Source organism: Microcaecilia unicolor, chromosome 1 (genome assembly GCF_901765095.1).
Source record: "Microcaecilia unicolor chromosome 1, aMicUni1.1, whole genome shotgun sequence".
Taxonomy (NCBI): Eukaryota; Metazoa; Chordata; class Amphibia; order Gymnophiona; family Siphonopidae; genus Microcaecilia; species Microcaecilia unicolor.
The window spans coordinates 190,797,338-190,821,746 of record NC_044031.1 but is presented as its reverse complement, the minus strand read 5'-3'; the positions used below and the strand labels follow the sequence as shown (position 1 = coordinate 190,821,746).

The following is a 24,409-nucleotide window of genomic DNA, read 5'->3' as shown; positions in this document are numbered from 1 at the left end:
TTTAGAAGACGAGTTGAAAACTATTAGTGAGTCTTCTTGCTGGTTCTTTTGAGCCGTACTGTTGATTGCACACGATGCCCCCCTAGGTCTTGCCCTGTGTTGGCTAAAAATGTAGTATTAGGAGCTTGCAGTACAGCACTTCTAGCATCTACCTAGGGGGGCACCACGTGCAATCAACAGTACGGGTCAGAGGGCACCCAAGACTAGGGCCACAAAGAAATCCAAACCAAAAACCTCCCTTGGTTACACAGATTGAGCTGGGTGCAGGCTGGGGTTGGATAAAAATCGGGAAGGCTGTAGGGTTTTGAGCAGAGGCTTATCTCACGTTACTCTGTTCTCTTTCTTTTACCAGTCTGGGAGTATATAAGTTTCACTTTCACTCAAGACTCTGGTTCAGAATTTATGTAAACAACCCAAAACTTTACTGAAGATTTTGCAACAGGTAGTTCAAGTCCTCTTTGAAAAAAAAACAATTTGTAATCCAACTTGATAGCAGATGCAAACTATAAATCCAGAGCAAATTTAAGGACATGGTGTGTCTTCTTAAATGCAATTTATAATCCTACAGTATGTACTCATTTACAGCTCCTACTGTCCATACCCATCCCTTCTGGATGTAACAATATAAGGCTGTTCCTTCAGCACTTGTGCAACAAGCAGATCTTCCTCTGGATCAGACCTCCCTGTATATCCATGCTCCTTTCCTCCAAAGGAGTACCTCTCTGGGCTATCACCTTTGGCTCTTCACGTTTCCTGCTCCCAAGCTGGGATTCCCTACTTCGCACCTGGGGCACTCCTTCTCACGGTTAATGCTTTTCTGGCAGAAACCTTCCTTTTTGGTCAGACTTAGTTTCTTGAACCCATCCAGGACACACACACCCCTCTTCTCATGGGTCCTGGCGGAGTTAGAGGCAAGCAATGACCTCGTGCAAAGCCCAACAACATTATTTATGAACTCAAAACTCCTTCCCTAATGTCATTCAAAAACCTAAAACATTTTCCTCTGCAATTTAACCAGGAACCACCCCCCTGGGCTGGATCCTTTACCACCCACAACCTCAGAACCCTCCCCTCAGAAACTCTGGAGCGTTCTCTCATGTTCTTTAGTAATCCCCATTATAATGGGAATTTACACAGGGTACAACAACACAGAGAGAGTCCAAAGTACAGAAAAAGTCCAAGATACAACAATAAAGCACCAAGAACCTTCAGAAACGGGAAAATTGAAAAATCTTGGAAAATTGATGTTTATAATTAAAGGAACTGTGTCCCGTTTCTGAAGGTTCTTGGTGCTTTTTTGTTGTATCTTGGATTACATAAGGCAGTGGCCCAGATGCATCACTGTTCTGTTTTCAAGCATGACAAGCCAACTGTTCTAACCTCTAGAGTTATATAATCTACTGTGTCTGTCATCTGAAGATTTTTTCGGAGATTAGTATGTCTAGGTCAGAGGGTGAGATTGCCAGTATCAAATGCCTTGGAAAAAGAGACTGTAAGACATCTATCATATGGCAACAAGCTCAATTCCCTCTCCAACTCACCTTCACACCTCATTTCTATACACACAGAGGACTTCAGTATGACACACCTGACCACAGACAGTTCTCTTTGTGATTCTCACAGGACCACTCCCACACCCAAGAGACATGGAGGGGCATAATTGAACGGGGTGCCCAAGTTTTCCTGGGGGCGTCCTCGCAGGACGTCCCCACGAAGGGGCGAGGAAACCCGTATTATCGAAACAAGATGGGCATCCATCTTTTGTTTCGATAATACGGTCGGGGACACCTAAACCTCAACATTTAGGTCGACCTTAGAGATGGTCAACCCTGGTTTTCAGCGATAATGGAAACTGAGTACACCCATCTCAAAAACAACCAAATCCAACTCATTTGGTCGTGGGAGGAGCTAGCATTCGTAGTGCACTGGTCCCTCTGACATGCCAGGACACCAACAGGGCACCCTAGGGGGCACTGCAGTGGACTAACTGATGCACTAACTGAACAGAAAAAGCCCTTCCCTTACCAATCCCTTAGCGATTCGGAAAGGAACAGGTATGCATGAAGGAAATCGCATGCAAATGAGCTGCTCGCTGTTAGCTCATTTGCACACGATTTCCTTCTTAAGGAGGGGAAGCCAGTGCAGAGCAGCCAAGCATTATGCGAGCAGCCAAGCATTATGCATGGCTGCTCTGCGCATGCCAAAGGCGGCTTCATACACACAGACAAGCTGCGTGTATAAAAGCCATCTACAACCTTAAATAAATTGCCATCTACAGCCTTAAAAAACCCACAAGTCCAGGTGAAAACATCCAAATGCTCGTCAGGGACTTCCTTTTTTTTTTTTTTTTGAGTATGGGTGAAAGACATCCAGGCGCCTTCGCTATGCCTCCGTCCCTGCGATGGGCACCGGTTGAGGACGTCCAAAATGTGGATGTTTCTGTGAGAAGGACATCCATGCCTTTGCTATGCCTCCGACACCCCCTTTATTTATTTATTTGGATTTTGAATCACAAGTAGCAGTAGTGGGATTTGAACCGGCCACCTGTGGATTGCAAAACCAGTGCTCTAATCACTAGGCCACGCCTCCACGCCACTACCTTGAAATTTGGCCATCCCTGGGGGGGGGGGGGGGCAGTTCAGGACGTCCATAATGTTTGAAAGAAGGATGTCCACGCCTTCGCTATGCCTCTGCTGAAACACACACACACCTCCCCCCCAGGGACCTGCATACTGCTGCGATGGACCCGAGTATGATATTTGAGGGTGGCAAAAAAAGTTTTTAAAGTTGTTTTTTTCAGGGTGGGAGGGGGTTAGTCACCACTTGGTGAGTCAGGGGAGGTCATTCCTGATTCCCTCCGGTGGTCACCTGGTCAGTTCGGGCACCTTTTTGAGGCTTGGTCGTAAGAAAAAAATAGAGCAAGTCGGCCAAGTGCTTGCCAGGACGCCCTTCTTTTTTCCATTATCGCTCGAGGACGCCCATCTGTTAGGCATGCCCCAGTCCCACCTTCGCTAAGCCTCCAACATGCCCCCGGCAACTTTGGTCATCCCCATGACGGGAAGCAGTTGGGGATGCCCAAAATCGGCTTTCGATTATGCCGATTTGGGCGACCCAGAGAGAAGGACGCCCATCTCCCGATTTGTGTCGAAAGATGGGCGCCCTTCTCTTTCGAAAATAAGCCTGATAGTGAAACAGTCTGGGATTTCCCAAACACACATTCTCCATGGTAAGACTTACCATTGAGACAATAGGGCAGTGTCCAAGGGTCCACAGCAGTAAGTGGGGCCACTCTCCCCTAGCTTCCATCTAGTTTCTTTGTTTTTGGTAGGTGGTGAGTGGCCCATGCCCCTTTGTGTCCAGATCATTGTCACGCCACCCCTGGATGGGCTGTTCTTCAAAGACAAATCTCTCTTTCCATCACTCTAGCCAGCTGACTTGTTTAAGTTGTGTATGCTGACCAGCTACTACAGTGGGATTTGAACAACACTTGGTAGCATCAAAGTTCAGTGTGCTAGCCTAGACTATGCTACCTAGACAGCTTATAGCCTTCTTAATGATGAGACACTTTTAAGCACAGTTGGGAGTGTCTGGCCAGCTGTGACCTGGAAGCCCCCTCAAATCGAGAGCAACACCCAGCTCTTCTCATCAACCCAGACAAAAATCTATGTTTGAATGTTTAGAAGAAGTGAAAACCATGGTTGGCAAAAAACATAAATGCATGATAGACAAGGAAGGAACCCTATGGAGAAAATATTTTCCAAAGAAGTAGGGAAGAGATGTAAGTCAACCAAACACACATAGAACTCCAGAGGTAGAATAGATAAATGTCTTTATTGTCAAAGAGCAGATACAGCGGACTCAACACAATCCTGTGTTTCGGCAACAATATGCCTATTTCAGGCGTCTAAGTATATATTAAGCTTTCTCAAGGTTTTTCCACAGAAATAAATAATTTAAAAAAACAACAGTTACAATAGTGGGTCCAAATTAACCAAGTTGCACGCACTAATAGAAATATGCCCCGTTTTACTCATGTAACTTTAGTTGCACTATATAGAATCTGGGGGGGGTATATGTTTATCCTTGTAATTGTTTTGATATGTACCTCTTTTTATCTGTTTTACCACATAAGACTCCTGATGCAGGCCACTGAGCCAAAACACAGCCTGTGTCGAGTCATAGAGAAGTGATTTATAAAAAGCTATTCAAGACCCAAAAGTATTGTATAGAAGTGATTTATTACAGGCTATTCAAGCACAGCTGGTCATTTTGTCATCTCCACTGTTCTTTGTATTTCAATGTAGAAAGCTACCATGAGCCTAGCTGCACAGTTACTGTGGGGTTCATGCACACATTACTGGTTGAGCAATACAGAAAGGGATTGAGCATAGGTGTTAACTTGTTCGGCAGACATAGCAGCACATTGCATTAAAATGCATAGCAGGCTTGTTCAAGTTCAAGCAGACCAGGTTTTCATGATATCCCTAATGAATATCCACAATGCCAAAATAAAGTAACTTGAAAAGATGTTACAACATTTCTCCTTTATTACTGGATAACCTCCTCGTCAAATCGTGGTGCTGTTCATATGAACATAAACGTTTGCAACAATGCAAGTTAAGTTGGTGATTTGAATTTGAGCATGGAGGTTCATCACTGAGGTACCGAAGAAGTATGATACAGTGACTGGAGGAGCTTATCCAGTAATAAAGGAGAACTGTTGTAACATCTTTTCAAGAATGTTTACACAGTAACTTTGATGGAAGCACATCACGTTTGAGTGCATCAGTAGCGCTTCAGCACGGAATGAACTGAAGTAGAAAATTGGACCCAATATACAGTATATTCATCAGTAACAGAGGGTTCCATATGATGTGATGATAATAGTGGCTATATATTGGTATATTGATGTAAACATATCACACTGTCTCCAAAGGAAAAGTGGGTGTAAATAAGCAGCAGTAAGGAGAAGAGAGTTTGAATCAGGAATATGAGAGAAGTGATATGGAGTGGATGGATGGAATGCATGAGAACCAAAATAATCTGATTTAATTCAGAAGTGGATTTTATACATGTATGGTTTGATTGATAAGAATAAAGAATTGAAAGCAAATAATAGGTAGGTAGTTACTTTATTTTGGTATTATTTAGATTTGTAAATAGAGTGAAATCAAGGGATCTCATTATAAGGATCAGTAATGAATATGCATGAGAGAGATCTGTATACAATGGATGTACTGGACATTCAAGTCCTTCTCCTCCATATGGGGGATTCATGTGCGAATATAGTAGACCGAGGCGCTCCCATCTAATGATGCACAGTCCATTCATTGAAGATCACCAGTTTTGCAGATAAGTTGACTCTTCAGACACATGTGGGGTTTGAACTACATTTGGGAAAATCAATTGAGAGACTAGTTACATTTTTTTTGTTCCAGCTCATAAGTGTGTATTAGTATCTTCCATGCATTTGCTTCAGAAGACGATTGATAATGGACTGTATTATCTTTCAACATTCTCTCTAATGTGCTATGATGGGATTGGTGGGTGTTAGCCTGTTTGGGTAGAACTAGGTTCTGAGCACACTTCACACATTTTAATAATTTAGGGTTTTTTTTTCCATTATTGATTATATTATCGATTTGTTAATTAGACACTGAGCATTTTTTTCTTCTTTTTGGTTAATTCACCATATATTTGGTCAGGTCTGTTTTGAGTTTAAGCGCCACTATTATGTTTTTCGTTATGCATGTACTTTAGGGATATCCTGAAAATCTGGCCTGTTTGCAGCTCTTGACAAGCCTGACATATGGTAATGAGATCATTAAGTATTCTGTTATAATGCACAGAAGGAAACAGACATTTTTTTTTTTACCAGGGCTGGTGATAGCATAAAAGGGTAGATGCATGCCCTTAAAAAAAAAATAAACAAACATCTATTTTTTCTATTTTCTGCAGCTAGAACAAGTATCTACAAACACAGATGGATGTAGCAGCAACAGCACGCATATGTCTGAACAAAAATGAAAGAGGCAGCAGCCATTTGTGACTGTTGTTCTGCCTCACAAAAATGTGGAAGTGCAAGAAAAATTTTGGAGGTTAATATTTATGTGCAGAGCAACATAGGTGCTGGCTTTTTCATTTTCTTTGGATATGCACACAGGAAGCCATGCTTACTGCTGAATTTTTGTGTGCGTGTATCTGGAAGATTTCCCCTGATTATGTCACACGTTCTATGCATGTAATAATTTTATGTTGTTGCTTTCTGCATAGTGTAATTTAAGTTCACAGTAGAAGTCTTGTGCTCAGCCATGCTCATGTGGCTCTACTGTGTGGCTTACTACATCAGCCTTTAAATCAACGTTAGCACTTGCAACATTTGGGGAGTGGCTATTCCATGCTCAACTCAAGCTATGCCAATGACTTTGAATAAGAAGGTAGTATTCTTGTGTCAGAATTAAAAAAAAAAACAGATAGTGGCAAAATTCAGCTCTGTGCACTTACCTGTTTAAGCAGGCAGGGCTGGTGTTAGACATTTAGGGGTCCAGGGCAGTAACAGAGGATGAGGCCCAAAAACTGGCCTTCAGTCTATGCCTTCTTTAGCTTGAGGCAGGTTTGAAGCCCCTGATGGTAGGAGTGCCAAGGGCAATTACCCTATTTGCCACCCCTAATGCTGACCCTGTAACAGGGGTGTAGCCAGACAACAGATTTTGGGTGGGCCTAGGCAAGAAGTGGGTGGGCACGAAATGTACCCCCTCCCCCTCTGCAGCAGGCATGTCCTGAAAACTGAGCATGCGCAGTTGCCGGTATCACGGAGAATAGCGTTTTCGTTACCATCAGAGGGAAGTCTTCAGTTGGTGGAGCTTGGGATCCCCACCAGATACTACTAAACGTGTGCTACCTTTGGGTTGGCCTGAACCCTAAATGGATGGGCCCTGGCCCACCCATGGCTACGCCACTGGCCTGTAAGCAGGACTGCATAAATAACTGTCCTGGCTTAAAATGTTTAATTTATCCAACAAAGTTTAGGGCTGTATATTCAGCAATTCCACTTGGATACCTTTAACTATATTGTCAAAGGTAGTATCAGGATTTCTAAGTGGCATCCACCCTGCTGTATTGGTCTTCGATCATTATAGTGTGAAATGACAGAAAAGTATGCCCATATAAGAAGGAAGGAAGAATAAATGCTTTTGAATGTAGCTTTTGTGAACTGATTATATATACAAAGAGGCTTTCCTTGTTTATGCCTCTTGGGATTTCTTCATATTCAGGCAACAGTGAAAACATTACAAATTACATCAATCCTGTGCATTCTGGATGAAGCAGCCCTTCGCCGGCTGATGATTGATCAGGAATCCACCAGTCTCACCCCATTTCACCAGCTTCTTAAGTGCCAGTCACTACTAGGGCAGGTTATACTACAGTATATCAAGTCATTTAGGAATGTTCTCATACCCTAATCCAAATAACAATGGCTGTAACAAAACTAGAACCATATATGTTATCAGACACTCAACATTTGTGGTGGCCCCATCATTTACCGCTGCCACTCTCTGTCCTCCCCGCCATACTCTGTCTTACCCCTAACAATGTTCTCTCTCACCCTGTTCCTCCCCACCCCCCCAGGTGCACTCTTCCTCCATACGCTTCTTCTGGCACATCTGCTCCCTGATGCGTTACTGACAGTTTTAGCCCTTTCCTTAGGCATGTGGTTCTCCCTTGCTGGAAAGTAATATATAACATTTCTGCACCCACTTCCCCCAGTACACTGTTTATTTGTTTTTCAAAATTATTACTGGGAATAAATCATTCAACTGTCCGTCCTTCACCAAGGTCTTAGATGACGCTTACAAAGAACCTGGAATGCATAGTATCTAATTAACTTTCATATGAGAAAAAAAAGAAACCCTTTCATTGGGGGTTCAATATTAACAGTGATTTAACCAGGAAGGGAAAGGCTCTTGCCTAGTTAAATTGCCTTTGCTGAGCAGTAGCATTTAATGGATAGCACTGCTGAATACCAGCACTAACTGCCTAAGCTGAAACTGGCCATTCAGTGGGCGGTCCAGGGATGGAGTTGAGGCAGAGTTGAATATTCAGCCCTTAACTGGTTAAGTTAGCAAGCCAAATACTTGATATACTGCCTTAGCTTGAAAAGGTCAAAGTGGTTAACAACAGATAAAAATGTAGATAAATCATAAAAGAAAGGAACTCCAATTAAAAATAGAAAAATAAAACACCCACAAATACCTAGAGGAGTCAGGCAAGGGAGAAGGGAAGGACAAGGGGGGGGGGGGGGGGGGGATGCAAGGTGAAATGCTCCAATGATCACTCATAGGACCTGCACTCAGCAGTATCTCCAAAAATCATCTGAAAAGCATAGGCTTTAAGTTTCATCTTAAATCTAGTTAATGAACATTCAGATTCGATATCAAAAGGCAGACTGTTCCATAGACTAGGAGCGAAAAAGAAGGTGGCAGAATTACATGTGGACTTGTAGTGTACATGTCTAGGGGAGGCAGGGCCAGTTTAACCTATAGACCAGGTGAGGCTTTGACTCAGTGCGCTGGCGATAAAGGGTGCCAAACGCCAGAGTCTGTGATGTCATCAGCCCATAGGTTAGCCTGGCTCAGATTCCCCAGAGGCAGAGGAAGCTTACCTATTGGTTGCACAGATTTAAAAAAACAAACAAACAAAACAAAGGTCTGGTTTTGATCTCCTCCCATCTCCCTCTACATTGCAGCGATGCTGATGCCCCTCTCACTCCCTACGATCTGTCATCTTTCTTGGCCTTTCAAGCCTTCCACCACTCCAGGTGTACCTTTGTAAAAGTTTTTTTTTTTTTTTAATGCTTGGAGCTGTGGCTGACAGTGCAGCAGGAATGCATATGTGTTGCTGGCGTCCTCCCCACAGCCTTCACTCTGATATCTGATAACTGCCTGTTTCCGCGTAGGCGGGAACTGTCAGAGGGAAGACTGTGGGGAGGACACTTGCAGTGTGTATGCATTGCTGCAGGCCACTGTGGCTGCTCCAAGCATTAAAAAAAAAAAAAAAAACTTTTAAAAGGGTACATTGGGGGGGGGGGGGGGGGGCAGGGTGAGACAGGAGGCCAAGGGAGATGCCAGTTCACCAGTTATGGCGGGAACAGGACTGAGATGCAGGATCATGGGGGTGGGATGGGGAAAGGAGAACAAATGCTGGCCCATTGGGAGAGGGAGAGGAGAAATTTTGGATATTTCTTTATTCCCCTACATACTGGTACATTTGGGCTGAGGAAGATTTGATGGTTTTACAGTTTCTTGGAGGTCTCTGTTTTCCCATTTGGAAAATTAGGATTTTTTTTTTTTGGGGGGGGGGGGGGGGATGGGGAGGTAGGCAGGGGAGAGGGGGGTTTTAGGGTTTCTGGAAAACCTTTTCAGAGTTTTGGATAGCACTGTTGCTGTATTAGATACTTGTTGATTGTTTTTATTCTGAATGAATAAAAATGTTTTAAGTTAAAAAAAAGTTGAGAACCACTGATCCTCTTTCTTTTTTGACAGCCTGGTATCTAGGGATTCCCATTAGTGAGAATACTACATCTTGCTTGTCCTCTGAAAAGCAAACTTACTCGCCTGAGGACTGAAGGATGAGTTTTCTCAGTGCCCCGCCCACCTTGCCTTAAGAGTTGAATTCTCTCAGCTATTGCATCAGACCGAGGTCGTCCCGTGGGGCGACAACAGATGTGAAGGTGCGTGCACGTCTAGCAAGATGCTGCCTAATGCTTCTGGAAAGAATGCAGGGGGAGCATTTCCCAAGCTGGGTTCCATCAGTGATGTCACTCATCTCTCTGTCCTCGGAGAATATCTACTACAGGTGAGTAAGTTTGCTTTCCCTATTTGGTAGGTTGGCCCCATGATAACAGTACAAGACTGTGGCTAGAAGTCAGAGCTACCATTTAGAACATGGACTGGTGACAAGGCATGTGCATCTGGGGCAGAGAGGTGGGGAGGGGGGATCACTCTTGCCTGTTACTAAACCACCAAGGAACCCCCAGTAAATACAGGAAGTGGGGACTAGGGGATGGAGTGGTTGGAGAAGAGGGGTGGGTGGGATGTTAATCAAGGTGATTGCTTCTTTTTTTTGTTTTTTTACACCAGCAGGTGTGGTAATTGCATGCCAACAGGATGTAGTAAGTGTACCCGCTCTATTTGCTGATACATATACCATATGGTAAGTGTTGCCCTGTGTGTTAGCTGCAAGGCAGATGTTGGGCCTGTCTTTCTTTTAGTGAAATAACAGTTACTCTACCACAAGAAAGACAAAGATAGTCCTCCTCGTAAAAACCAAAAGCAAAGGAAAAAAAGGTGTGTGTGTGTGTGGGGGGGGGGGGGGGGGGTGGGAAGGAACCTATTCAATGCCAATACAAGGATTAAACAATATAAAATTTTATATTCACACACTAAGACTCGACACAGATTTATTTTGGCTTGTTTGAAGCCCGCTTTTTCGAGCAGTTGCTTACATATCCAAATAATAGATATTTCTATAGAAGATGCTGAGTTTTTTTATTCCTGTCACACAAGATTGTCCATATTCTCAAATAATGCCATTTATACTGATATTGTTGACTCCTGAGGTAGGTGCCTGTGCGCCAAAATGCAGATCTGCGTTGTCTGCTTTCAAAGTGTGTAACAATAAAAAATATCTTGACTATTCCTGTGTTGGAATTGAATCCCCCCCCCCCCCCCCCCCCCACACACACACACATACATACATCTTTTTTCCTTTGCTAAACAGTTTCTCCACATGCACTGTTGTTACCTTAATTTTTGTAACTAAACACATGGTAGGTGGAATAAAGCTTTACTTTAGTGAACAGGCTCCTCAGTTTCTATGTAGAGAATACCAAAATATAGGTGTACTACTTCTCCTGCGTAGCTTATGAGTAATGACTGGAAATATTAAACATTACAAAGGAGGTACAAATAACTTAGATCTGAAATGTTTTATGAAAACACAGGAGCAGAGCTACAATGCTCATCATATATGCTGTTTCAGTGAAGCAGCAGCACAGGAAAACATGACAAAATACAAGTAGAAAGGAAGTCTGAGATCTGTTCTCCAGCTCCATTCGAAACCACCAGGAATATACTTTACTTCATTTTTAGCATTTTACTGAAAGATGTACCTTTGACATATGTTAATCAAGCTTCTTCTATTACTAGCTCATGGGTAGTAGCTTCTTCAATGTTGTTAAGCTGGCGGATTTCCCATCTTCTTATTCGTTTTAGCTGAATCAGGGGAAATAAAAGTCATCATAAAGGACCAAGATATTGTCTTTTGCCAGAGGATTGTACAGAGGAAAACATGTTTTAAGCAAATGATTCAGATCTACCAGATGAGAAATAAAATATGTTATCAAACATGGACATTACAATTATGTTAAATATAATAAATGAGGTGGTCTTGAGGTCACAATGAATATCTTGGTATATTTGCACCATAGTAGAATCTAGGGTTATTGCATGGGTATGAGCAAGCACTCTTTACCCCACACCTCTTGGCCATGTTGGATAATAGAAGGGCAAGCTTTAAGCAGGGGTGACAAGGGTGGCCACACAGGGCCCCGCGCTCCTAGAGGCCCTGTGCTTGAGTCAGCTTTACAGTTGGCAGCTGACCAAAAGCTAAAGCTCCTTTTCCCTTTCCATCTCCATTTTTTCTCACTCCTTCTCTCCCTCCCCCTTGGTAAATGTGCTCCGGAGCATGGATGTTCTAAATTTCTCCCATTGCACTGCCAGCTAGCCCCCCTCCTCACCTTTTGGTTCTGCGCTTCTCAGAGAGGGATAGCACCATTTTATTGCCTTTTCAGCAATTAAAGAATACTGTAAAAATAATTAAATAAATCCCTGACCTCTCAGTTAACATCTTAAGTTCAGGGTGTGTGTGTGTGTGTGGGGGGGGGGGGGGGGCTACATAACTGGTTCACACAGGGCCCCGCAATTACTAAGGCTGGCCCTAGAGAGTAGAGGAATATCTACAGTACCTTAGTGCCACCTCTGTGGATTTTTGTTTTACAAATGAATGTCGTCACTTTCATACAGTGACCCAGCCTCTCTGCCCCCCCTCCCCCGAAGGTCCAGTCTGAGTGCATTTCATTTATGAAATCTTCCAGATAATATGGCTGAAATTAGTTCTCACACTAACTCCAAGTAAGCACAGCATGGACACAAAAGCCAACTGTCAGTTCTTAAAACCACTGTCTGGGAACTACAGTTTTCAGACACAGGACAGCAACTTTCCTGCTAAGCAACTCCAATGTACATGGGAGTCCTCTGCTGACATTTCTACAAGTGTTTTTGTATTTTTGAATTATTTATGTTTTAGTGTAACCCAGTTAACAGGTGGGCTAGAAATGGAAAAAAAAATCAGGTCAGTCAATCAATCTTTGGCCATGTTGGGTAGTAATGTATGGGAGCAGTAGCCTAACGGTTAGTGCAGTGAACTTTGATACCACGGAACTGAGATTGATTCCCAGTGCAGCTCCTTGTGTCCTTCAGCAAGTCACATAACCCTCTATTACCTCAGGTACAAAAAAAAAAAAAAAACTTAGATTGTGAGCCCTCTAGGGATAGAGAAAGTACCTGCATATAATGTGTCTAGTAGCACTATAGAAATGATTATTAGTAGTAATCTTTCTTTCAGTCATAACAGACAGGCAGGTTGAAGCTGCTTCACTGGAACATTGCAGGATAGACAGACACCATCAGGCTCATTTTCGATAGACATGGACGTCCAAAAAGTGTCATAAATTGGCACTTGGACGTCCTTCTCACAGAGACATCCAAATCGGTATAATCGAAACCTGATTTTGGGCGTCTTTGTCAGAAGTCCGTTGCAAGGACATCTAAATCTCAAGGGGGCGTATCGGAGGCGTGTTCAAGGCGGGACTTGGGCATTCCTAAGACTTGGGCGTCTGAGCCATAATGGAAAAAAAGCAAAGATGTCCATGACTAAAACTTGGACTTTTCACCCGGACCTGTTTTTTTATTACAAATAAGGCACAAAAAGGTGCCCAAAATGATCAGATGACCACTGGAGGGAATCGGAGATGACCTCCCATTTCTCCCCCAGTGGTCACTAACCCCCTCCCACCCTCAAAAAAACATAATTAAAAATACTACTTGCCAGCCTCTATGCTAGCCTCAGATGTTATACTCGGGTCCATGACAGCACATGCAGGTTTAGTAGTAAGTGCAGTGCACTTCAGACAGGTGGACCCAGGCCCATACCCCCCCCCGTTACTTTTGTGGAGGAAACCGTGAACCCTCCAAAACCCACCAGAAACCCTCTGTACCCACATATAGGTGCCCCCTTCACCCGTAAAGGCCATGGTAGTGGTGTTTTGGGGGACTCAGCACACAAGGTAAGGGAGCTTCGTACCTGGGAGCATTTTATGAAATCCACTGCAATGCCGCCTAGGGTGCCCAGTTGGTGTCCAGGCATGTCAGGGGGACCAATGTACTAAAAATGCTTGCTCCTCCTACGTCTAAATGGTTTGAATTTGGACATTTTAGACATGGATGTTTTTTGTTTCGAAAATGGCTGAAAATCAATCCAAGGACGACCATGGTATTTTCAAAACCAAAGATGGATGTCCATCTTTTTTTTGAAAATGACCTTTTCCCCCGCCTCCGAATTTGGACATTTTACAAAGAGGTCCAAATTCCAACTTAGACATTTCTTTCAAAATGCCCCTCCACGCCTACTGGACATCAGCCAAGAGGAATGCAAGTACCTATCCACTCACAGGCGCCTGATATAAGAGGCTTGGAGATGCTAAGCTTTCCCAGCCCAAACTGCTACTTTCACGCCTGCTGCCTTCCCCTCCCTAACTGGCATAGAGTGTTTTTTCTTTCTTTCTTCTCTCCACTTGCCATGTCTGCCAGCCCATGGTGACAATTATACAGCACAGCCATGTAGGCTGACTCCACCTTCTCTGAAACAACGTTCTCTTTCAGAGGAGGTGGAACCAGGCCAAAGGAAGCAGCTGTGCCATTGTAATTATTGCTTCGGGCTGGTAGAGATGGTAGCTAGAAGGAAGGAAGAAAATACTGTTATATGCCAGTGAGAGAGAGTGAGAGTGACACACAAAGAGGCAATGGCAATATTGCATATGGGGTTGGGGAGAGAAAAGATGCAGGAGAGAGAGGAAAAAAAAGAGAAAGAGAGAGAAAAGGAGAGAAAGATGACAGCGGTTGGGTGAGTTAGTGAAAGATTGGAGATAAGAGGAAGGAGAATGGGGGCAGGGTGAAGAAAAAACATGAAAGCTGTAGGTACATGCAGTAATAGAGGGAGATACTGGATAAATATGAACAAATGAAATCTAAATGGAAGAAAGCTGAAAGAAACCGATCAGTGTAAGAGCTGGATATAGTAGAGGAGGTGAAGAAGATAGATGGAGAGAACAAAAGTGACAAATGGACAGGAGACCTTTGGAAAGAAGACAAAAAGCAGTAACCAGAGACGGGGGTCAATACAATTAGAAACATTAAGTGGCCAGACAACAAAGGTAGAAAAAGAATTTTATTTAGGATAAAATAATATGGTAGCAATGTTAGCCCACTTTAAAAGAAAAAAAAAAAAAAGGAAAAGAAGATGATTTTTTATTGGACTAAATATATTTTTGACTAGTTTTCTAACTTTTGCAGGCCACAGCCTCCTTCCTTAGGTTGTGATAGCACACTGCTGTTATAGTATCCTGACCTAAGAGAAGAGGTTTTAGCCTTTATAAGCTAGTCAAAAATTGTATAGTTAGTCCAATAAAAGAGGTATCATCTTATTTTCCATTTTTTTTGTTAACTTGTAATGGAATGATTGGAATATGCCAGGTTTTGAAATTTACATCTGCTATCTTTATAATTTGCACAGCAGAGGAAGGCATGCATCACTGCTTCTCTTTCCCTGGTTGTTGCATTATATGCGGAGTCAAGCTTTTTTGGGGTTCAATTTAATTTGTGTACATATTTCTGTTTTTAGTTTGTGATTACTTATTCTGCTCTTGGTGAGAGTCTGTGTTCTGCACGTATGAAAGAGAGGGTTCTCTGTTAGTACTGGATATCTGTGTAAGATTAATCCATACTAATCAGACTTGTTTAGTTTTCCAATAGGTGAATTGATATTCTAATTCCCACTGCCTTTTTCTAGTTAGGCCCTTGATTTTTTCCAGTTATAGCTCAATGTGAGTTACATTCAGGTACAGTAAGTATTTTTCTGTCCCTGGAGGGCTTAGTGACTTGTCCAAGATCTCAAGGAGTGACAGTGGGATTTGAACCTTGAATTTCCTGGTTCTCAGACTGCTCCGCTAAGCATTAGGTACAACTAATACAGATAAAAAAAAATTTCCAAACACGTTTGGTAACTCAACAATAAACTAAAGGCCAGAAGATCTGAAGCCTGGTGGCCATTTGGCAACCTACTAAAAAAAAAAAAAAAAAAAAAAGACAAAATAATTTTATGGTTGCCATTAACCACAGCATTTCTGTTACAATGCTGCTAAACACCATTGTTCACATGACCAACTAGAAGATGGTAGACTACAGTGCTAGGGCTAAGAGCCAAGTATAAGTGTCTGCATATATTTCCAGAATACTGTAAATATTGGTGCATTATTTTGATTTTTTGGTATATAATTCCTGGAGTGTATCCACTTTGCATATTACCATCAGTAACAAATGTACCGGGGGGGGGGGGGGGGGGGGGTACACAAAGCTACACAGTGTAAGATTCCTTCCTTGTTGTGTTCAAAAAAGAGCCCCAGTCCCTTTCCTACAGACATTAGAATTGCTCCCATCCCAAAGATTTTAGTTTGCTCTGTTCTGCCAAGCCCCACCCATGTTAGCCTTCCCAAACAGCTGAGTCACCAACTGCTTATGTTCCCACTACCATCCTTGCACTCCTAAGCACTTTACCAGCATCCATGAAAACAGACCCCACATCACAACCAAAATAACAGTGGATCTCTTTCCCCCGACCCAAAGACTCAGGACCTCTCTCCAGGCTTGCTCAAGAAGGAGAGTTAGGAAGGCTTCATTCTCCTCCCTCACAAGGGATTTTAAGATCCCGTTTGAGTGTGTCAGCCTGTACACACAGTCAGTCAGGTTTTCAGGATATCCACAATGAATATTCATGAGAGAGATTTGCATGCACCTCCTTAGTTTACTAGAAGAGTCCCCAAGAGTCAAGGTGTCTTGAATGCACAGTATTTAAAGAGCATCACATTTTCAAGGTAGAAGTCCCCAAATGGGGACCTGTCCTAAAGCTTATCCCTAGATATATCTTTCCTTACCCACAAGGCTCTGCCTATAAATGCATTCCCAACAGAAGTTAACACCTTGTAAAGAATGAGAGATCACTAGCCCCAACATGTCCCACCCCTTCCCCTGTCCTATCCTCATCTCATCTCCACTCTCTCCATTTTTCAATTTGTACCCTACCTTCCTTTCTCCCACCCTCTCCAGCTCTTCCTCTCCATCAACTTTCTCAACTGCCACAATTGGTTCTCTCACTACCCGATATCTTTGATCTTCCATTCTCTCCTTCCCCCCTCTCCCATATCAACTTCTGGCAGTTACCTATCTCCCTCTTCACCACTTCTATCTTTCACACACACATCTTCATCACCACCTCTGCTCCACCATGACAGTATTTCTGGTTCTTTAAGTTACTCATATCATGAGTTCTTGCTTCTGTCATCCACACAGACTTCCTCTCCTTTGCTTTTCTCACAGCACTGTAAAATTATCTCCAACCCTGGCTTTCATGCACCTCTTCCTTCCATATTTCACACATACCCCTCCTTAACATGCACACCTAGAAAAACCCTAACCAGGCCCTCTCATTCCTTGTATTCCCTCCACACTTGCTTGATCCCCTCATACTTACTGAGGCACACATGGCTGTATAGATCTAGAAAAAGACAGCATTCATCAGTTCCTTACCTCCCACTCATTCGCCTTATTACCCCTTCTAACCTTGCAGTGTTTAGTCTTTCAATCCATTCTCCCAGAAGCTTTTACTCTCTGTTGTATTATCTTTTCCCTTCCAATATTCACTACCTTTGTCCCTTCAGCAACCAAAAATTATGGTTGTACTAGTGCTCTAGGTGACTTTTACATGCCTCTGCTGTCAGCTGAACCCCAGAGAGGAAAGCAATTTGCAGAGCTTAGGATAAAATTCCAGCCCTTTGCCTCTGGGTAGTAGATTAAAAGAAAAAGGTTAAAAAAAAAGATTTTAGGCGGGGTGGGGAGTGATGGAAGGGAGGGATGAGAGAACGAAGTTGGTGGCAGAAATTGAACCTCTTCCCTGATGAAGATTCAAAACCTGGCCAAGTCGGTGGAGGTTTTCTCTACAAGATAAGTTGCTGCCAGTTAAGTAAAGTGATTATGTTGAATATCCATTAGAATAAAAAAAAATTTTCTGAAATAAATGAAATTTACTAAAAACTAAGGATCGATGATGATGATTTGCGCATCACTGTCATATGAAATACTACAAAGCAGCACCAATGCATTGTATTCTGATGATCCTAGAAGATTGATAATGACCTAGGATACATATAAGAGGAGATGTGTGGCTTTGAGGCTCATTTTCAAAGCACTTAGCCTCCCAAAGTTCCATAGAAACCTATGGAACTTAGCCTCCCAAAGTGCTTTGAAAATATGCCTCTTAATCTACTACTTTACGAGTCTTAAAGAAACACTTGCTTGGGATCGATTGATTTATTTCATTTGTCCCTGCATGTTTCAGTACAATTTTGTGCTTTTCCTATGATTTAGTACTCTAGAAAGGCAGTTCTGTGCAGAGCTGCCCTTATAGACATGACGTTAGGTCTAGATTCTATAAAATGGCACCTACAAAAATTGGCGCCCACAAAAATAATGCTCAGCATTATTCTATAAAAACTGTGCTTAAATTTAACTGCTAATTAAATCCAATTAATGCTAATGCTAATTGCTTGTTAGATAGCAAGAGTTAATTGGCTTAATTAAGTTCTCACAAATTGGGTTCATATCAAGTTTGCATATGCAACTGAAAGCGCTATCTATAGAATTCAGGGGTTAGGGCTAAGTTCTATATATGTCACCTAAAAAAATAACATTCAGCACTATTGTATAAACCACACTTCAAGGTAGGTGCAGTTTATAGAATAACATTTATGCCTGAGAATCACGCCTATCTTCAGGTCCGGCCATCACCAATTGAAACGTGGTGCAAAATCTCACACCTAAATTAGTTGTGAATCCCCCTTATAAACTGTGTGTGTAAATTCTAGGAACGCCCCCAACCCGATCCACCCAGGACCCTTCCATGTCTTCGGCGTTTTTCAGACTCACGCATAACTACTAACTGAATCCAGTTAGCGCTAATTGCTTAAGATGCCAATCAGCCCTAATTGGCTCATCAATTAAGTTGTACATGCACGTAGATGTGTGCACAACTCAAAGCACCATATATAGAATTTGGGTGTTAGTGCTCAAATGATGTTTGGATCCTAATTTAAGGCACCCTGTGTTGATTTTACTCCTGCATGTGTAAAACATTATGCACAATGGTCAAAATGCAGGCATGGGGGGGGGGGGGGACGCTAGAGGACCTTGGGAGTGACAGACACTTGAATGGAGAGCTCCCCCCCAGGTATATAAAGCTTTTCTATCATGTCTTTAGGCACAATCTTTTCACAACATATCTTTAATCTAAATCAATAAAGATGTCCTCAAACAAATTGCATAAATCTGAGTCTGGCTCGGTGTCATCCTCCGGAGTGAAATGATATAAATATGGTCCACCTTACCCGGAGAAGATAGCACCAAACAGGGCTGAGCATTCCTTGATGGAGGCAGTCATGGAGGAGCTTAGAGCTCTGCAGAAACTCGCAACAAAACAATTCAAAACCACCTGCATTCTTAAAACTGATCTGGCTATGCTAACCACATTGACGTCTATTTTCCAAATCGGACTAGAAACTGTTGAAAAACATGCGGAGACTATGACTAATAAGCTTCAACAGCATCTTTCATGATAAAATCCAAAATTTGGAAAGTCAGCTCTAGGAATTATGAAACAAATCCAGAAGAAATAATATTAGAATCTTAGGAATGCCTGAAAATGCAGAAGGTTTGGATATTATTAAATTCCTAATCTCGTAGCTAATTTCCATTCTCTAGCTTCCTCCAGACATCATGTTGTATTCTGGACATGCTCATTGTTCCCCAGGGAGGCTGAAAACCCATGTAAAAGGTCCATGACCAAGAATCCCTAAACTCCTTCGATATCTTCAAGCGTTAATGATCCTCACTTCTGCTAAATCAATTCCTTCCATTTCTCACAACGGCAGAAGAACTAATATTGTACCAGATCTTTCCAAAACAACAGCACTTAAAACACACAAGATTTCTGAAGATGAGACAGCAACTTAAAGAGATAGGAGCCAGATACAGTATACAATGACCGTTACCCTTAACAATTCCACCCGGGTCTCGATTCCCCACATTCACTATAAACCTATATCAGGGCTTCAGAAGGTATGGCTGGATGAACACACACACATTAAAAAAAAAAACTTTCCTGCATACGATTTCATTTAAGTATGCTCACATTATAGTTATGTAATGCAAGGTTCCACCTTAGGAGTCACCGACCAGGAAAGGGATCTAGGCATCATCATTGATACGTTGAAACCCTCTGCTCAGTGTGCGGTGGCCGCTAAGAAAGCAAATAGAATGTTCTCATTTTTGTTTTCCATTCCTTTTCTAATAATACCTAACATTCTAACAACTTTGTATTGCTCCATGGTGCGACTGCACCTCAAATACTGTGCTCAATTCTGGTCACCGCATCTCAAAAGATATAGTGGAATTAGAAAAGGTACAGAGAAGGGCGACGTAAATTATAAAGGGGATGACTACCCTATAAGGCAAGGCTAAAATGGCTAGGGCTCTTCAACATGGAGAAAAGACAACTGAGGAGAGATATGATAGAGGTCTATAAAATAATGAGTAGATGTGAATTGCTTGTTTACACTTTCCAAAAATACTAGGACTTGGGGGCACACAATGAAGCTACATAGTAGTAAATTTAAAACAAATCTGAGAAAATATTTCTTTACTCAATGTGTAAACAAACTCTGGAATCTGTTGTCAGAGAATGTAGTAAAAGTGGTTAGCTTAGTGGGGTTTAAAAAAAGGTTTGCATGGCTTCCTAGAGGAAAAGTCCATAGACCATTATTAAAATGGACTTGGGGAAAATCCACTGTTTATTTCTAGAATAAAGTAGCATAAATGTATTGTACTGTTTTGAGATCTTGCCAGGTACTTGTGACCTGAATTGGCCACTGTTGGAAACAGGATGCTGGGCTTGATGGACCTTCGGTCTGTCCCACCATGGCAATACTTATGTACATACTGTTTGGGATACATTGAACATGCTGTTCTGCAAATGTTTTGATATCTAGTTTGTTTAAAGTTTTGTAATCAGAATGAGAGATTTCTCATTCATTTTAAAACTTAGTTAGCCATGCTGTTGAATACTAAATGTCAATTCTTATTTTTTGGAGACACTTTCTATTGTTTAAATGATGCCTGGGGGATGGTGCTCTGTTTGTGGGTCTACCCCTGCCCAGTTTCCTCTACATTTATCTGTTAGCTCTTCAGGGTAGAGCTTTATCGCTCTAGATACCCTTAGATTCTTATGGAACATAGTCATTTCTATTTTTTTCTTTTGGTATAAAGGATATAGCAACATATTCTCTGTAAAAAGTAACATTACAAATGCTCTTTACAGCTCCTATTCCTATAATTCTAGCAGGAGACTTACGCCTATGTTTACTAAGCGGCGCTGTGGGCACGTTAGCGTTAACACATGTAAATGGTTTACACATGTTAAACACTAATGTGCCCATAGAAATATATAGGCACGTTAGCGTTTAATGAGCCTTAAATTTACAGACGCATTAAAAACCACTAACGCACCTTAGTAAACATACCCCTTAATCTGCCGGTAGACATATGGCTAGACCGCCAGTCCAAATCCCCTAAGGCACATACTGCATTTCTCTCTCCGATTGATAACTTAATAGACCCATGGAGACAATTATACCTAGATTCCAGGGATTATACCTATTTCTCAGCTCCCCATCAGAGTTTTTCACAAAAAGATTATATTCTGATTTCCATTTCCCGCAATCTCCTTGATCAAACTAACTCTGCCTCTCATCCATATCAGATTATGCATCGATCTCGAGTAATATTCAAATTAACTCTTATCCCCTCTCAAAAAAAAAAAAAAGACAAAAAAAAACCTTTCTGGAGACTCAATTCAAAATTATTAACAGTTGACAACTATAAATCTAAAATTCAAGAATTTATTTCAAATTTCTTCCTCTGGAATCAAACACCAGATGTTCTTTCTGTCATGATTTGGGAAGCCTTTAAAGCCTCAAATAAAGGGAGAATTCATTGCTCTAGCTGCCCACCAAAATAAAGAAGGGTATAAGCTCCTCACAGACCTAGAGCAGGAGATCAAATGTTTAGAGCAACAATATATTTTCTCTCTCACACATGCTATCCTTAATTCAATTTATCAACTCAAATATATATAAAGGGAAATGGGACTTGATATACCGCCTGAGGTTTTTGCAACTGCATTCAAAGTGGTTTACATATATTCAGGTACTTATTTTGTACCAGGGGCAATGGAGGGTTAAGTGACTTGCCCAGAGTCACAAGGAGCTGCAGTGGGACAAACTCAATTCCCTAGTATCAAAGTCCACTGCACTAACCACTAGGCTAAACTTTGGAATGTTAAAGCAGGTAATGAAATATTTCTCCGTAATAGGTCTTTATATGCAGAACAGAACAAGTGTAGCTGCATGCTAGCCAATTTAAAGAGGAAACAATTAAAAATTCTAATTCCTTTGATTAAACTCTTCCAGATCCACTTTTGACTTCCATAAAAAGGAATTTTACAAGCATTTTATACACAACTGTAAACAAAATTGAAACATCATATTCCCCAGCAGACCCAGAAAATTATTTGTCAAAGATTGCCATACTTTCCTGATCAGATAAATAAGCTAGCTCTATACAAGCCCCTATATCTGAATAAGAATTACTAAACTATTTCACAGCTAAAAAAAAAAAAAAAAAACCAATAAAGCCCCAGATGGCCTCCTGGCGAATTCTAGAAAATTAAGAATTGCTCCCAAAATAACATTCCTATTTTTCAGCTCTTGAAGACAAAAACATTGTACCCAACAGGTCTTCTGATGCCATTATTACAATTATCCCCAAACCAAAGATCCCACAATAGTCTTAAATGTTAATTACAAATTTTGTAAAAATTCTCTCAAATCTTAGGAAAATAAGTACAGTCATACATCCTAATCAGGCAAGGCTTCTTGCTAGGAAGGTTAAATAACCGATAATGCTAGATTTCACTAAATCTCTGTACCTGCTAAATCTCTATCCCACCCTGTTATTGCTATGGCTATAGATGCTGAAAAAGCCTTTGACAGGGTGGAAAGGAATTTCCTGTTCACTTTGCTTAAGACCTCTAGGGCTCCAAATACAGTAATAAAAAAGTTAAAATATTATATGCTAATCCGACAAAACAAAATTCTTGTCAATAATACCCTCTCTTATTATTGCAAAGGAGGGCACGGCAAGGGTGCCCCTTATCTCCTCTCCTCTTTAATCTGGCTTTAGAGCCACTACTTATAAAACACTCAGAATAGATTCTGGAATACAAGGAATTACTCTCAACAAAACCGAGATCAAAGCAGCAGGCAGCTTATGCAGATGACATTTTACTGTTTTCTAATTCTTGTTCCTCTATTCCTAACTTTATGCAACTAGTAAATTTGTAACTCATTCTGTGGATACAAAATTAACACAACAAAAAACTCAAATAATCCCACTCCAGATATAGATTCAACATTTGGTTTAATCTGATTCAGATACTTGGGCCTAGATCTATTACCTGATTTAGGGCTTCTTTTATAAAGCAGCGCTAGCGATTCCCATGTGGTAAATGAGAGGAAGCCCATAGGAATTGAATGGGCTTTATCCCATTCGCCACACCGAGAATCAGTTGCACGGCTTTGTAAAATAATCCCTGAGCCATGATAAGGGCAAACTAGCATTTTTAGTGCACACTAATGATTATCGTGCACTAAACGCTGTCACCCATAGGAACATAAGGGTAACTCCCGTTCAGTGTGTGCTAATTTTAGCACGTATTAAAAACGCTAGTGCACTTTTGTAAATAGGACCCTTAGACTATTATGGAAGCAAACTAAAAAACAAATTATGTCCTATGTCAAGAATTTATTGATCTCTTGGAATCCTTGAAAATACCGTTTATGAACAAATCACCCAACACAGGCTGTGTCGGGCGATTTGTTCATACACGGTATCTTCAATACAATCTTTTTGTTGTGACATTGATCTGCTGGCTTTCTTTCCCATATTGGATTTTGCAGATCATTTGCCTTGTTGTTTTTTGGGACTCTCTTGGAATCCTTTACACCTCACATGGTGGGGCAGATATAATTTTAAAGATTCCTATTTATACCCAAGGTCAATTTTCATTTTGAGTATGCTACCTCATTTTATCATTAGATACATACAATACTGACAATTTCTATGGGCTTCCAAGGTTCCAAAAATGGCTCTTAAAACTCTGAAAACAACCAAAGGAGTTCTCAGGGGTTTCTTTTCCAGAATTTTTCCTCATACCATAAGGCTTATCACATACCAGGTCTACTACTGGATTAAAAACCCATACAGCATACACTCCTGTCTGGCTTCATCTAAAGAAGGAATTATGGAACCATTGCTTAGCACAGAATACCTTACCTTTCTTCTTGCCTAGACACATAGGGCCAAATTCTATAAATGGCGCCTTAAAAATCGGCATCGAAAAACCATGGCCTTAGTATGATTCTATAAACTATGTCTAAAGTTAGGTGTAGTTTATAGAATATGTTCATGTGCCATTCTTGCAACTAAAATTTAGGCCACCTAAAACCAGGCCTAAATACAAAGTTTTCTGAAAAATCTACAACCCGCCCATAGCATGCCCCCTTTTTGGCTACACACATTAGAATTTATGCGCCTAGAAAGTTATGCACGTCAATTGTAATTAAAGCCCATTACTGCTGCTAGTTAAGTATCAATTATCAGTGCTGATTGGCTGGTGTTACTCAATTAAGTTGTGCACACAGTTTGGCCACATGGCCAAATTATTACGTACAACTTAAGGCACCAAATTTGGGGGTTAGCTTCAAACCCAATTATAAATAACTTATATACGTTTAATGTAACTTGATAATCTAATAGGAATTACTAGTACATCTTCTGCACAATCTATG

General features: G+C 41.4%; 1 protein-coding gene across 2 annotated transcripts in view; it reads right to left on the bottom strand.

The window, feature by feature from the left end:
- Nucleotides 1–4,864: 4,864 nt before the first annotated feature.
- The window catches only part of LOC115460154 (coiled-coil domain-containing protein 201-like), a 33,747-nt gene continuing 14,202 nt past the window's right edge, over nt 4,865–24,409 (bottom strand). Inside the window, exons 3-4 of one of the 2 annotated variants that reach the window (XR_003940389.1) lie at nt 11,171–11,273; nt 4,865–5,387 (exon numbers count right to left, since the gene is read on the bottom strand). Coding sequence is in view for 1 of the 2 variants with exons in the window: in XM_030189993.1 (XP_030045853.1) it covers nt 11,187–11,273 (87 nt within the window). In the remaining variant the exon portion in view is untranslated. Of the gene's footprint in view, nt 5,388–10,771; nt 11,274–24,409 lie in introns of those variants that run through there. The other variant, XM_030189993.1, reaches the window with a different exon arrangement.